The sequence below is a fragment of the Sciurus carolinensis genome, chromosome 3 (assembly GCF_902686445.1).
Source record: "Sciurus carolinensis chromosome 3, mSciCar1.2, whole genome shotgun sequence".
NCBI classification, from domain to species: domain Eukaryota; kingdom Metazoa; phylum Chordata; class Mammalia; order Rodentia; family Sciuridae; genus Sciurus; species Sciurus carolinensis.
The window spans coordinates 135647292-135662815 of record NC_062215.1 but is presented as its reverse complement, the minus strand read 5'-3'; the positions used below and the strand labels follow the sequence as shown (position 1 = coordinate 135662815).

Sequence of the window (15524 nt, the reverse complement as noted above, 5' to 3'; positions counted from 1 at the left end):
CAAGGGCTGATGCCATTACCTTTCACACAGCCTCACTTGTTCCTGAAGCCATGCCTTTGTATTTCTAGTTCTTCATCCCTAGAAAGCTGCAACTCTCCGTTCTCTGCCAATATGCATTCCTACTTTGAATTTTTAAACACGAATGTTTTGAGATGTGCTCTAATTTCATTCACATGTACACTTTTCTCCCTACTCAATGCAACAGGTCTTTATGGGCAAAATGTCACCTTTCTTTAATATTCTAGTATAAGGTGATGAGCATGAACTTCCCATGTCAGGGTACTCCTTTGCTGATCTCTAGAACTATGAAGACAAACACTCCTGCATAGCTCTTCTTCAGGATGTCTGAATGGCACTCAGGTATTACGCACTAGCACTTTCTTCTGCTATATGAGTGATGGAATCCACCCAGACACACATCATGATAGAGTTGGGAACCTCTTTACGTTTCCTATGGTTACCAAGTTCTCACATTCTTGTAAATGAAAAAGTTTTAATAATTCTGTCTTTAAATCTGCTTTTCTCTCTTAGTTTGGGTTGCTAAAATAAATTATCATAGGCTAACAATGAATTTCTAGAGGCAACCAATGTGAGATTAGGGTGACATCATGACTGGTTTCTTGCTAAGGACAAGGTTATGTCCTCTGTGATCTTTCCTTGGTAGTGCACACCCACCCACTCATACTCACACACACAATCTCTTGTCTTTTCCTCTTCTTTAAGGTCATTAATCTTATCATGGTTGCACCATCCTCATTACTTCATCTACTAATTACCTCTCAAAGGCTCCATCTCCAAATACCAACATATCATATCAAGACTTACAGCTTTAACATGTAAATGGGAAGGACACAAACATTCAGTCAGTATTAGGGCTTTGCCATATAAATGGGTTGGGGAAACACAAATATTCAGTCCAAAGAACTCTCCATTCCCATTGCTAGTCCTAGTTTTAGCCCTCATGATTATTTCTTTGCCTTATATTCTTACAATTACTTGCAGAAGAGTTCTACTGTCTCTACAACAGTTCTTACCTCTGTCTTTGAATTAATCCCCCTTTGTTTCTAAAATGAATATCTTATCATGTTGTGCTATTATATATATATTATATATATATTGAAATATATTATTATATTATATACAATATGTATAATATCCCATAATTATTATTCATATATATTATGATATATTATTATATATTTAATATATGATATATATATACAATATCCTATGATTATTTTTCATCTTTTGCAATAGGTTAGCAAACCTATAGCTACATGTCATCCCTTCTCTAGATGGTGCCCCTGGCAGACATCATTGCATCAGGGACTCTTTCATTGTATCCAGACCAACTTTAACACTGCACACCTGGTTACCACTACCAGTAAGTCAGAGTAGTCATTCAAATATAAATTTCTAAACTAGAACATTAAATCAAAACTCTTCTCTATGACAGAAGATTTCATCATTAAATAGCTCCCACCTTCCTGGGAAGTCTCATCCTGAATCTCTCGACACCTGGCACTTCCAGACTCCACATAACGTCACGTTCTCTATAAAGATCTTTCTCACACACTCAACTTTCTCTCTCCCCCTCTTTCTCACTGCCCCTCACACTCACTCATGTATGTTACCTACATAAAATGCATCATTTCATATAATCAATTAGACCCTAAAATATTTCTTGACAACCTGTAAATCTTTGTTATTCATACTGACACTTATTTATCCCCCTGCAATGTTGTAACTGAAGCAGAAATCATGGGATTTCTGGATCCCTGTTATTAACTAACCTTTGGAACATACTGGGTTCTATATAAATTTATTTTGATAAATGAATCAATACACAAATATATTTGAAAATACTAAGAATTAATTCAATAGATGTAAAAAGATGAGTCACTATTTTGAGAAACACACTCATCTGTCCAAACCCAAAGAATAGACTAGGAGATACAAGATACAGCAAAAAACCAGGCTTTGCTTTAGTGATGGTCTTGCAACGTCGCTTGTCCTGCAAGACCCAGTGTCGAGAGGGAGCAGGCACACACAGATTAGGTATAACATCTCCTAGAGTACAATGTCCCTCCCCTGTGGTTCCTCTTTAACTGAGTACTGAGGGTTTACAGTCTTCCCGAATGTTACTGTCTCATAATGGATTATTTAAAGAAATACTCCTTCAGTTTTTCCTACCTCCCTTTGTTCTCTTGTGGTGGGCAAGTCTTCTTGGGGTGAATGCACTCTGACATATGAATGCAGCTCTACTTCTTTACCTAAGTTTCTGCTTCTTTTGTTTTGGGGGGAATGTTTTGAAATATTTTTATTTTTTAAATTTTATTTATTTTTTTATTGTTTGTTCTCTTTATTTATACATGATAGCAGAATGCGATTTTCTTAATGGAGAGATTTCTCTCTCTTTTGGTCAGGCCAATCACTTCCCCCACCTCCTCAGTGTCAAGGGACTGTTCAGGTACCTGCACTTCAGATCTGCCACATCCACAAGCTATGGTGTTATTGTAACTGTCCTTTCTGCTCGATTTGTCCTCTGGCTGCCTTTCTTACATCCCAATTTTTCATTTAAGGCTAAATACTATATTCTGAAAATGGACCACTGGACTTTCTATTCCTCACACTATTGAAGAACAAATTCGATATTATCATTTTGTTGGCTTTTTAATAAAAATAGCAGGCATTATTTTAAATAAAATGTGTGTTTACCATGGAAATGCATTGCTTTTTCTTCTCCCTTCCTCCATCCCCACTCTCTTCCTTCCTTCTCTCTGCTTCTCCTTGCCTCCTACTACCCTCTCCCTTTCTCTTCCTCCCTCCTCTTTTCTTCCTTCCTTGATTTCTTGATTTTTTTTTTTTTTTAACTTCTGACCTCCCTTCTTGTCTTGTAATAACTCCAGAGAAAAGAAATTATTGGGATGCAAAATTTCTAACCTGGGTTAATTTCCAACAATGAAGCAAAATTCACTATTTTCTCTTTTCCTTCTTGCTCATATTTCTCCTGTGACAATACATTGTTGTTCAAATAACAATTAAATTATCGCAAATGTAATGACAAATCTACAATTTGCACATAAGTTATCAGTTTTCCACTGTAGTATGGAAATTAAATGAACTCTAAAAGTGTGAAAAATGAAAGCGTTGGCAGAAGAAAAAGATAAGCAATGACAGATTCCGTGTAAGCCTAAGGGGAATTTTTAAAGTGTATAATTAGCAATTTTGCCTCAACAAAATGTAATGGGTTTTTTTACAAATGCAAGTTTATTTATAAAAGAAAATATAATATTTTGCCCATGAATGAAAAATAGGTTCTGAAAAAAACAAATTTTGTGGAAAAGTTTTCTTCACGAATCCATACAATTTCATACATGTAAAATTCATTAATTTTTGTTGTTGTTAAGCATGGAATAATACAACCAATGTGGAAAAGTTTTCTTCACAAATCCATACAATTTTATACATGTAAAATTTGTTATTTTTTGTTGTTGTTAAGCATGGAATAATACGTCCAACTGAAGGAAAAATTCAGCTTTTATATTCATGATATGCTGTACTTAAGCTTAGCAAATATTTTGATCCATTAGTACTGTTTTATAACATGAATATTACCTGTCTCAAACAAAGGAGAGTGGAGAAGGGACTGGATATTCTGATCAGCTTAATTCTTCCTTAGATATACATGCCTCTTTTGCATTAATTGATTTTTAAACAGTTTTATTAATATATAAATCACATAACACATATTTCACTCATTTTGTAAAAGAGTGCACAGTCCAATGGTTTTAGTCTATTCATGGGGATGTGCAATTAACACCACAATCTATTTTTATAACAGTGCATCACCCAGAGAAGGATCCATGTGCCCATTAGCAATCACCCATGGCCATCCTCCCTCAGTCCCAGGCAATTACTAGTATAATCTCCATTTACATAGATTTGTATACTCTGGACATTTCACAATAAAGTATATTGGTTTTCTTGACTGACTTTTAGCATATTAATGAAGTTTATCCATTCCGTAGCAGGCATTAATACTCCTTTCTTTTATCGCCAAATAATATTCCCATTGTATGGATGTATCACATATTATTTATCCTTTCACCAATTGATGGACATTTGAGTTATTCCCACTTTTCAACTATTAAGAACAGTGATTCTAAGAACTTTCATGTACAAGTGTTTGTTTGGATATATGTTTTAATTTTTTCTTGAGTGTATTTTTAGAGGTACAATTCTGGGTCATATTATAACTAATATTTAGCCAAAGAGCTGAGGTGATTTCCAAAGTTGTTGCAATATTTTACATTTCTGCCAGCAATGTATGAAGGTTATAGTTTCCCCACATTCTTTCTTACACTCTTATTGTATTTTTTTAATCATAACCCTCTAGTGGGTATGAAGTAGTATCATATTGTGGTTTTGAATTGTATTTTCCTGATGACTAATATTGTTGAGTCTTTTTTCAAGTGCTTATGGGTCATTTGTCAGATCCTTTGCCCATTTTTAATTGTGTTGTTTAACTTCTTATTATTGAGTAGTAAGAGTTCTTTGTATGGTCTAGATAAATATCCATATCAAATATGTGATTTGCAAATATTTTCTCCCATTGAGCAAATTATTCTTTTTCCGGTTTTCTGGATCAAAACCCGGACTCTCCTGAATGTTAGGCAAACTCTGTACCACTTAGCTACATCCCAGGTCCAAGGGTAGAGATACTTTTAAAAATGGGACAATTTCTTTCACTTTCATTGAAGTCATTAGTATTTTTGTGGTGGTTTTCTAATTTGTTTTTGTGTGAATGTGTGTGTGTGTGTGTGTGTGTGTGTGTGTGTGTGTGTGTGTTTTACTGGTGTTTGAACCCAAAGCCTCACACTTTTGGGGTTGAACCCAAATCAGTACACCAGCACTCTTCAAAATGTTAGTCATGAATGCTTTGGCTACAAAATGAAATTTAACAGTTATATTGATGAGTAATTCCAGAGTTGTAGTTGACTTCAAATATGGACACATTCAAGAGCTCTAATAATGTCATACAAATGTCTACCAATCCTCAAATCTCAGCTAATTGTTCTTTTTGGCTCCATTTTTTAAATAGGTTTTTTACATATGATAAGAAGGATGAATAACCTGATAACCATGCACTACTTACTTTGCAACCCCAGGAGAAAGAGGAAATCATCCTTGATAACACTGATAGAAATATGCCAGGGACAATTCCCATGGTGTAGCTCAAACTACATGTCCATGACTAAACCAGTCTAAATCAGAGAAGTGTGTTAGTCTGACCAGACTTAAGTCACTTCCCACTTCAATTACCTGGAAGGTGGTCTCACTTGAACCTGAGGGAACAGATTCCCCATAGGAAAATTTTTTTTTTTTTTTAACCAGGGAAAAATAGATGTACCAACAGAATTCCTGTATTTTCTTATGTATGTTAAAATGTACTAGTAGGTATAAATTTTCTTTTGAAAGTGATTGAAAAGCTCCATGTGACAGGAATACCATAGCTTTGATCATAGACTAAAATTAAACTTAGATCATAGATTTAAATTAAAATTCTAGCAGAATTGTACATTTTCTCTGGAATTCCCTATGTTACATGAAAGAAGACTGGCATAGAAAGACATGTACCACATGAGCTCATTCACATGTAGAACTTAAAATGTTGATCTCATAGAATAGTGGTTACCAGAGACTGTGGGAGCAGGTGCTATGGAGACGCTGTGTAAGTTTGATCATCAGGTATGAACAGTTATCACTGTTATGTTTAGATAGGAGCAAAAAGCTCTGGAGTTTTGTTGCACAGGATGAATATAGATAATGACAATGTATGGTATATATATTTTAAAAAGCTAGAAGTAAGAATTTTGAATGTTTGCACCTAAAGGAAATGATAAACATTTCAGGAGATAGATATGTTACCCTGATTTGAACATTACACAATGTATACATAAAGAAAAATATCACAGGGTACCCTCTAAATATGCATGATTTTTGTTTCAGTTACAATAAAAATTTAAAAAATTAATTTTTTTTTCTAAAATTATTGTTGGTGGAAGAAAATAGGTTTCCCACCTAGAGTTTTACACCTGACTTTATAGATGGGAAATATGTACAAACTTTTAGTCCAAAGAACTGGAAAGATGTGTTTTGTTTCTGTGTTTTATGAGCAATTAATTCTTTCCATATTAGATCTCCTGGAGGGAGAGTGTTCCATCAAGTACAAAGAATTTTTTTTCAAGTTCCCTCCCACCGTTAGGTAATTGGGTTGATATTTGGACACTTGCCTCTTTCAAATAAAAAGAGTGACCAAAATCACCGGAAAATGGCTAATTATGCCCACAATGGGAAAATTATTCCCATGAGTAAGTACTTCAGAGTGTAAAATGAAATCCCAAACTTAATCACAAAGTTATCTCTCTTTAATAGTTATTCAACTATCCAACCTGGAATGCTCATTAGATAACAAGTCAGCATGGAGTCAATGTGAGCTTTTCGTTGTTCCAGTAGTGTTAGTAAATGCTATTGTAGTCCATTTTAAATTAAAGTCAAATCTTAGAGGGTTTATGTCTTATTTTTGATAGGATTATCATGCTTTATTCTTTAAACTGTCACAGTTTGATTATGATATGAACAAAAATTTGCTAATGCTCCAGTTTATGTAGGCTTAATATTAGGAAATGTGTAGCTATATTAACCACATTGATATCATATCTGGGAATATGCTTAATGTCTGCTCTATTTGATTGTTTTATAACTACGTAAATGAAAGAATAGTAAACTGCCATATTATTTCTGCAAAAGATAAAAAAACTACAAATGTAAAATGATCACCTTCTTGAAATAAAGCATTAATTTTTCACTACAATGCTATCGAAAATATGGCAGGTAAATGAGAACATGTATAAGCTTACTTATATTTTGTTATGGTTCTGATCTTAAATGCTTCCCAAAGGTTGTGTGTTAAAAACTCAGTTGCCAGCTTGTGGAACTTTGGGGAGGTGGTACAACCTTTAGGAAGTGAGGTCCTTAAGGATAAGTCATTGAAGGGGAGAGTGGGAACTTAGCTTCTTTTTCTCATTCTCTTCTTTCTGTCTCTTTCATTTCCTGCTGCCATCATGTGAGCCACTTTGTCCCACCATATGTTTCCTGTCATAATATTTAGCTTCGCCATTTATCCAAAGTCATTGGGCTAAGTAAAATGGGCTGAAATCCTTGAAAATGAAAACCTAAATAATTTTTTTACATTATTTATCTCAGATATTTTGTCACAGTAAAGCAAAGCTGACTAACACATATTTCTACAAATTTTAATGTGATACAACAATATAGCTAGCATTTTCTGAGTCCCAAGAAGGTTATGGACATTATCTAATTTTCTCAGTAGTTTTCAAGTTCAGGAACTGTTTTACAGATGAAAAAAAATATTCATATAGAAGTTGCCTGACTTGCTAATATATGGTGAGTTGGATTTAAAAATCAGAAAGTCAAATTAGTATTTGAAATACAAATATTGCCTCTACTTATAACTGGTATCATGCATCACCCCTCCATCTTAAAAAAGCAACCATTAATCTGTGGAACAATATTAATATTTTTAGCATGTGAACCTTAATACTTGGAGTTAAATTCAAGTGTCTTCTCAAAAACAAGGCTTTTGGGGAGTATTGTTAAGAGTTGATAGAATGACTGAGTCCCAACACCAATTTCATGTTTTAGGTGTAGGTGAAACCATTCCTAATTAAAACCTATGAATACATTCTATGGACAGTATTTAAAAGTAGTGAAGTAAGCCAGTAAAATCAGCATAATATCATCTTTCCAATATGATATTTTTGAGAAAAGATACCATAATTTACATTTTACCCTGCTAACATGACTTCACTTCTGTTTCACTGAAAATCTAGAAAGTACATGCTCAATAAATAGTGTAGGATGACTAATTGAATTTTTAAAAATATTTGAATGTATTTTTATGCATTCAAAGTTGAAACAATATATGCAATTTTTGTTTTGGTACCTTACCAGAATGGCAAGTCTGAGTTTTCAAGGCATTTACCAATGGACGTTAAATGCAAAACAAAACAAAACAACAACAAAACCAACACACATGACCACATCAATAAGGAAAGGAATTAAAATAAATTCTGCAGAAAGAAGTACAAATTTATGTAATGAATTAAAATACAATTAAATGAGAAAATGGATAGGTAAAACTTATTGAATAAGTAAAGTAGAATGTATCCAATATTTTGAATAATTTTGATTATCCAAAAACTATCTCCATGCTCCAAAGTAGTAAAATACAAGGCAAAAGGCCAGAGAATCTGAGTTTTGAAATTGGAGTCAGCCATTAACATCTCTGTGACCAAGACCAAATCACTTATATTTGCATGTTGGATCTATCTGTCTCATTCACTAGAAATTGACATCATAATGACTAACAGAATTATAGAATGATACAAATAATAAACTAGTGCTTATTTTGTCCTTATTAGGAGATAAGTTCTTTATCTCTAGCATATAATTTAATATCTAAAACAATTCAGCAAAATGAGTTATGACAAAAAACATAGGCAATATCAACTGAGCAAGACATTGACTTTATCTCATTTATGAGTGACATCAAATTTCTAAAATAGCCAGTACTTTTAGACCCATTTTCAGGTTATGAAGTCAGTTTAGATAGTCTAAGTGTCATAAGACCTGGAATTTGAAGCTATCTTTCTTTGATTTTAGCGTACATCGTCTAACAAGTATCAAAATAAAGAAAGAACCCTATTAAAGATCAAATTCAATTATCATTTTTCTCATTCAGTAAATCAAGCAGGATAAAGTTGAGTTGATTTTATCAAAACACCCAGCTTAGAATGACCGCTGCTAGTTTGTGGGATTGTCTTACACTGAACAGAATATAATCTAAAGTTCAGAGAAATGACTGGTTAGGTGGGAAGCAGAAAGACACCCCTTAGATTTGATGGAAAAATATAACTTTGATTAGATAAGAATTTGTGTTTGTTTTTTCTCCCAGTCATAAAAAATTACCATGAATTTAGTAGCTGAAAGCAACAAACACTAATTATCTCACAGTTCTACGGATCAGAAGTTTTGTTTTCCAGATCAATACTGTTTCAAGTGTAACAAGGCCCACATCAAAATATTGACAGAGCTCCCTTCTCTTTGGCCGTTCTGAGGGAGACTCTACCTGCAGATTCATTCGGGTTGTTGGCAGAATTCGGTTCTTGTGGTTGTAGGACGGAGGTCTCCATGTCCTTGTTGGCTGTCAAGTTGGAGGCACTGTAGGACTCATTTGGGCCCTTGCATGTGAACTCCTATATCATAGAATGATTAACAATGGATTCATGTTTTCTCATGTTTCCAAATCTCTTCTGCTTCCTCTTATTCTGTTGCATCTTTCTGATGGACTCTTCGCAGGTCCGCTTCTAACTTTAAGATCTCAAATATTGGAGCATCCACTATTCTGCCTACCTCAGGAATCTGCTAACTCTAACACTGGTACTTAACCTGAGTTACATAATGAAATCACCAGGGACACTTGAAAAAATGAATGCTTACCCCTGGACCCCAAACAAAATGCAGGATTTCTGGGAATGGAATCCAGGCAATGTTTGTGTTTTTTTGTTGGTTTGTTTTGTTTTTTGTTTTGTTGATGACTCAGAAAATTATAATATGCTTGGGAGCTTTCATAATACCTAAAGACATCAGGTTTCTACAATTTGATTAAATCCATTTGATAAATAATCCACTCAAAAACACTTTCATTATGCCCTCTTTCTGCAATCACTCTGCTAGAATTTGGAGCCACAGATAAGAATATGATGTCAGCCCTATTCTTTCAATGTTCACAATCTAATGGCAAAATAGACACATAAATAAATAATTATGTGATTATATGATATGCTTTTAACTAGATATTTAAATAGCTTGCTCTAGGAGTTCTAGGACAGTAGTCCTGCCTGGAGCATTGATTCATGGATTCATTCTAGATATTCCTTTTTAATATAGTCAATACCTACAGACAGATCATTGTAAGTATATTCAGGTTTCAGAATGATGCAGTAAGGATGATGTATTCTTGTCATGCTTTCTGAGGGGCCAAAGATTTCCTTGAGTACATAGTAAAATTGTGGACTCCCAAGTTTTTCTCCTAAATATTCTGATTCAGAGGGGTTTGGGTGTGGTGATTCTAACTCAAGTGGCCCATGAAGGCACATTTTGAGAAACAATTCTCTAGCCTAAAACAATGTAAGTTTCAAACAACATTAAAAAAAAAGAAATATAGTTTGAGGGTTTTTTGTTGTTGTTGTTGTTGTTGTTTTGATCAGTAACAGATCTTTAGAAAAAGAAGCCTGTTCATATTTTGCCTTTCTTAAAAATGTGAGGGACACCACAGACCATGTTTGAGGCATCAAAACTTTACACGTTCATTTCTTTTTCAGAGACTCTATTGGAAGTGAAGTCAGCTAGTAACTTGCAATAATAATTCTACCACAAAGAATGAGGTTTTACCAAAAATAAACAGGGAGGATAAAATGAAAAGGAACCAGATTTTTGCACCTTGACATTTTTTTTTTTCCTATGATAGATTGTGTAGAAAAAAGAAACTGTTGTTTGCAATACAGGTGTGGAATATGGGGATAAGAAAGGATTGTTTTTCCTTTGTTTTGTTTTGATTCAGGAGAAATGTAGCTTGTATAATAAGCCCTAAGTAAAGGAAGGCATGCACTAGATAGGCATACCTCATCTTTGCTCATGAAAGTTCAGGATACTATGGCAAACTAGTATGTGTGGGAAATGCTTCTGTTAGCCAAATTTATAGTGACAGGATAAATACATGGAATAAAGAACACGGCTTGGGGGCAATAAAATTCTGACATTTCAGAAATGGAAGAGTGGAAGATGAAAATTTTCTTTCTCTTAGTCTTAGAGTGAACTTTTAAATATAAGGATTAGGTGGCAAATAAAAATAATTATTATAAAGAAAAATAATTTAATGGAACGTATATTCTGGTTTGCATGTACAGGATTTATATTTTTGTTTTTTGATGTTAATATCACAACATCCTGATAAGTTAGTATCACAACATCTAAGTTTTTGTGTAGAATAAAACATACTGTTACACTGTATTGAACCAAAAGATTGCCCTCTTAAAACTTCTGAATTTAAAAACTAAATTCATTAAAAAAATTCTTGTAGGGTGAATCATAGTAGTTTGAGAAAATGGTAATAAAAAAAATGTTTTGAGTTAGTAGGCAGTTCTGTGTCACACCTCTCTCTCTCTCTCTCTCTCTCTCTCTCTCTCTCTCTCTCTCTCTCTCTCTCTCTCTCTCTCTCTCTCTTTCTCTTTCCCCCTCTGCTAGGGATGGAACACCCAGGACCTTGTACATATTAATGAATATACTTCCACCAAGCTACATCCCCTGTCTATGCATTTTTAGTTCAAAAGTTCTTTCAGTTTTTGAGACATTTTTCATTTCTCAAAGTAGTTTTTGTGATGATGAAATAAATAATTTTTAAATGCCGATGTTGAAGATTTTGTGGGAAAGTATAGAGCATGTTTACAAATAAGAATATTTATTTTATTCTGTTTGTGCAATAAAGAAACTGATCCTATTTTTAGCAGTAGAATCAAGTCTTCCACTTTGTTAAATTTGGGAAGGGAAAATAAAATTTACAGAATCCGTGAGACTAGCAGCTAGCAAGATAAAAGTAAACTACTACTAGTACCACTGCAATTACAAATTCACTTAGGAGTATAAATTAGAATTTTCTCAGCTCTGAAAAGTTTCTTTTCATACTAAATAAATGTTAGCACCCCTGGGAAACTCTACTGGCAGAATAAATAACTTAATGACTTCTTTATTCACTTGACCTCTTCCAAAAAATTAAATGAAAACTACTAGATTTCATGAAGTAACATGCACGTAAATTGTCAGTAAATAATTTAACATCTGAAATTGATTGAGAATCATTTGTTTCTTGGCTTTAGTTTGTTAATATCAAATGTTTTCTAGTGAAGATACATTTGTAATAAGCTGAAGTAGAAGAGAGAACCACTTACAGAATGAACCATTTAGAGGAAGTATGCAAAGAGCCAATGACTTAAACCTAGGAATACAGTTAAACATACTTCTGAGAATAATCTTGGCATTATTTCTACTACCCAGAGACTCAGTCTAAGTAGACTTTCAGCTCTATTTGCAATGGTATCATCCACATGCCCAGTCACCATCCATCCAAAACTGGCCTAGAGAGCCCCTGGTGAAAGGGGAAATTCCTTCATAATGACCACTTACTACAAGTGTCTGCTAGCAGGGAAACTTTGATACATCCTTTTTAGAATAGATGAGTTAAGAGAATAGGATAGGATCACCTAGAGAATTGGATGTTGCTGGATCTCATGGAGAGTACAGGTGTTCCACTCTGTGTTAGAATGACTATCACCCAAATTTGCTGCTCTATCCTTGATAAACTCAGGAGCTATAGATCTGCCTTCCTGATTAGAAATGCAGCACAAGTACAAAATACAACCTTGCTCTGCATAGCACATTTTCGGGATCACTATGGGATGGGGAAGAAAGAAAGCTACATATATTGAAGTATTTGTAGAATATATACTTTGTGAGTTGATAACTTCTTTTTCAACTATTGGTGCCAGGATGATGAGTGACTAAGACATATTTCACAGAAATACTTTTGGAACACTGATTTTAAAATCTAATAGATAGGCAAAAATTTTTTCTCAAATATGGGTAGAATTTCTCAAATGTGTTGTGTTTGGGAGACTTCCAAATATGATTTTTGAAGCACTTTCCCCTTGAATTTTTTGAGCCCTTGTGCCTATTAAAAGTAATTTAGTCCCAACTTATGTGTAAATTATCAATCATTAGTAAAACATGATTTCCAAATAGTAATATTTGTTTATGTCTTATTTGAATACTTAAATACATATACTTTTTTATGGATTAAATTATACAGTTTTGCAAAATGAGTAAGTATAAAGAATGTGATAGTATTTTAGATAATCAGTTTAAAATCAAATATATAGAAGAGATTTGTACACAGAATTTATAAAGTATATTTTTATGTTGAGCTATCAAATAAAGATAAATACCTTTATTGTATTTGATAATATTGCAAGGAAAACAGAACATAACTGAAAACAAACCATAAGTCAGAAGCTGCCAGGATGTCATGACAGAGTTCAAGTTTTTAATGATCACAAAATTATGGTGTTCAATATCATTCCTTAGTTCCAGGCGAAAACATGCATTTAAGAGTGGAATTTAATCAGGGATTGTAAATAGCTTTAATTTATAATTCTTTTACAAAAGGCCTAATATGTTATCACTCACATGCTAATGAGAGTGATAGGAGTGATACTCTGTTAAACTCTCTTCAATAAAAAACATGCAAAAAACCAAAAACAAACAAAAATCCCCTGTAAGTATTGGGAAATTAGCATTTTTATTAATATGGGATGACAATTAAAGCTCTACTAAGAAAATTGCATAACAAAATTTACTTTTAAAACAATATGATGCAAGATTATTGAGAATCATATAGATAAAAATATAATATAGATATATTCTCCTAATTATAAATTCCTGGAGGAAAAAAATTTTAGGATTCCTATGAAAAAAGAAAAAATGTAAATGCTAAAATTTGATAATTTTTTTGAAAAGAGCATAACCATTCTTAAAATAATTTACCTATAGAAATATGTACACTTCCAGATCAAATGTATTCTTACATATTTTATAAATCATACTGAGGTATTAATTACATAAAATGAATATGCTATTTTATAGTAATGCACATATATTGTGAAACATTTTTAGAAATTAGAACAGGTTAATAAAATATCATTTTAGTAGTATTTACTTTGAAGTATTCAAACCATCATGGAAATAAGTTTGGTTCATTAACATAATAGTAAATTATTATAATATCAATCAATATTTTAGGTCATGACCCTCGGATTTAAGGAAGTCTTCAGGACAATGTCAAATACGATCCAAGATAAAATGTGATTTGAGTCTGGAGACAATTGTGCACGTAAGTATTGGGAAATTAGATTTTTCTCATGGTAAGATGTAATAAAAACTAAAACAACAACTCATCAATTATTGAATTGCATAATCTTTAATTTATAGTTTTTCATATATTATGTCACTATTTTTTAATATTTGAGATTAATAAAATGTTACCTGACTTTTTGGTTATATATTTGTTAAGATCACCTAATAATAAAAACCAAGGATAGCTGATAAAAGAATACAAAATATTTGGAATTTGCTACAATTAAGAAGAAAAGTTGCTTCTAGGTGAGTATTGGTGTGGGTGACCAATGGCATGGATTCTATGTGCTGATTAGTGTTGTATACTTATTTAATGTGATAAAAATAATAAAACATAGGACCACATGGGAAAGGTTTTTAAATTTTTATTTTGATCCTAGCTTTGTAATAAAACTCATGACTGGTTTCCTAACAGAATTAAGTCTAAGCTCATAGTTGAATGTTAAATGTCTATTGAGGAAATTTTTTCAACTTGAAAATAGTTTTCACATATTTGGTTAAATGAATATTATATTCCATAGCTATACCAGGACAATTAATTTTTCATAAAAAATAGTATGCTGCTCCTGAATCTTGTGAGGAGTAAACATAGGGAATCACATCTCAGCAACATCTGTCTTAGAAGTAAGCTGGCGGTGGTATTTGAAAGGTCATTTTTCATTAGCTCATAATTGTCCCTACCATTACAAATACTTTTATTTGATATGGTCCATCTACTGTAACCTTATTTCAATAATGTAGATGACTTAGGGAAACTTTTATTTCCTGATTAAAAAAGAATTAGTTTTCTATAGTGAAGAATAATTTCTACTAATCATAAGGACATTTTAATGACATGGATGTTGATTCTCAAGATTTCATCCTTAAATCAATAAAATCAGTAAATTATAAATTAGACTAATACTTATAGAAAATAAAGTTAAACTCTTATAATAAAATGTGCTATCAAAATTTATGTTACAATGTTCACTTGAAGTTCTTTATTTTGATACTTTAATAATTTTATTCCAATTTTGGTTGAAACAAAAAAGGCAAGATGTTTTTTAATTACTCAAAAATATATATGTAAGAAGCTTTCCTGTTTGTAAGTTAGTACTTTAAATCATGGTGCTCTTAAACATTTGTAATAAACAATACTATTAATCAAACCAAAGTAAAATTATGCAACTATAAAGTAAATCTTTTGAGAACCCTCTATATTTATTTCATAATGTTGATGAATTTTATTTCTTTCATTTTCCATTGTAGTTTGATTCATATTACATAGCATATTTAATTTGGGCTCTGATAATGGAGAAAAAGTATATCCAGTATTTTCTGTTTCTCTTGCCTTGTTTTATGGTAAGTATAAATTCCTCTGATTTAAACTCCCTATTTTACTTCCAACATAGTTATAATTAATAACATTCAAT

The 15524-nt window shown here is 32.5% G+C and overlaps 1 protein-coding gene across 4 annotated transcripts in view; it reads left to right on the top strand.

The window, feature by feature from the left end:
* The window catches only part of Calcrl (calcitonin receptor like receptor), a 98906-nt gene that overhangs the window by 42691 nt on the left and 40691 nt on the right, over positions 1–15524 (top strand). For 2 of the 4 annotated variants that reach the window (XM_047545447.1, XM_047545444.1), the window contains 3 exons: positions 13999–14089; positions 14270–14358; positions 15361–15453. In XM_047545447.1, coding sequence (XP_047401403.1) covers positions 15403–15453 — 51 coding nt within the window. In that variant the 5' untranslated portion in view covers positions 13999–14089; positions 14270–14358; positions 15361–15402. The remainder of the gene's footprint in view (positions 1–13998; positions 14090–14269; positions 14359–15360; positions 15454–15524) is intronic. The other 2 variants (XM_047545448.1, XM_047545446.1) reach the window with 1 other exon arrangement.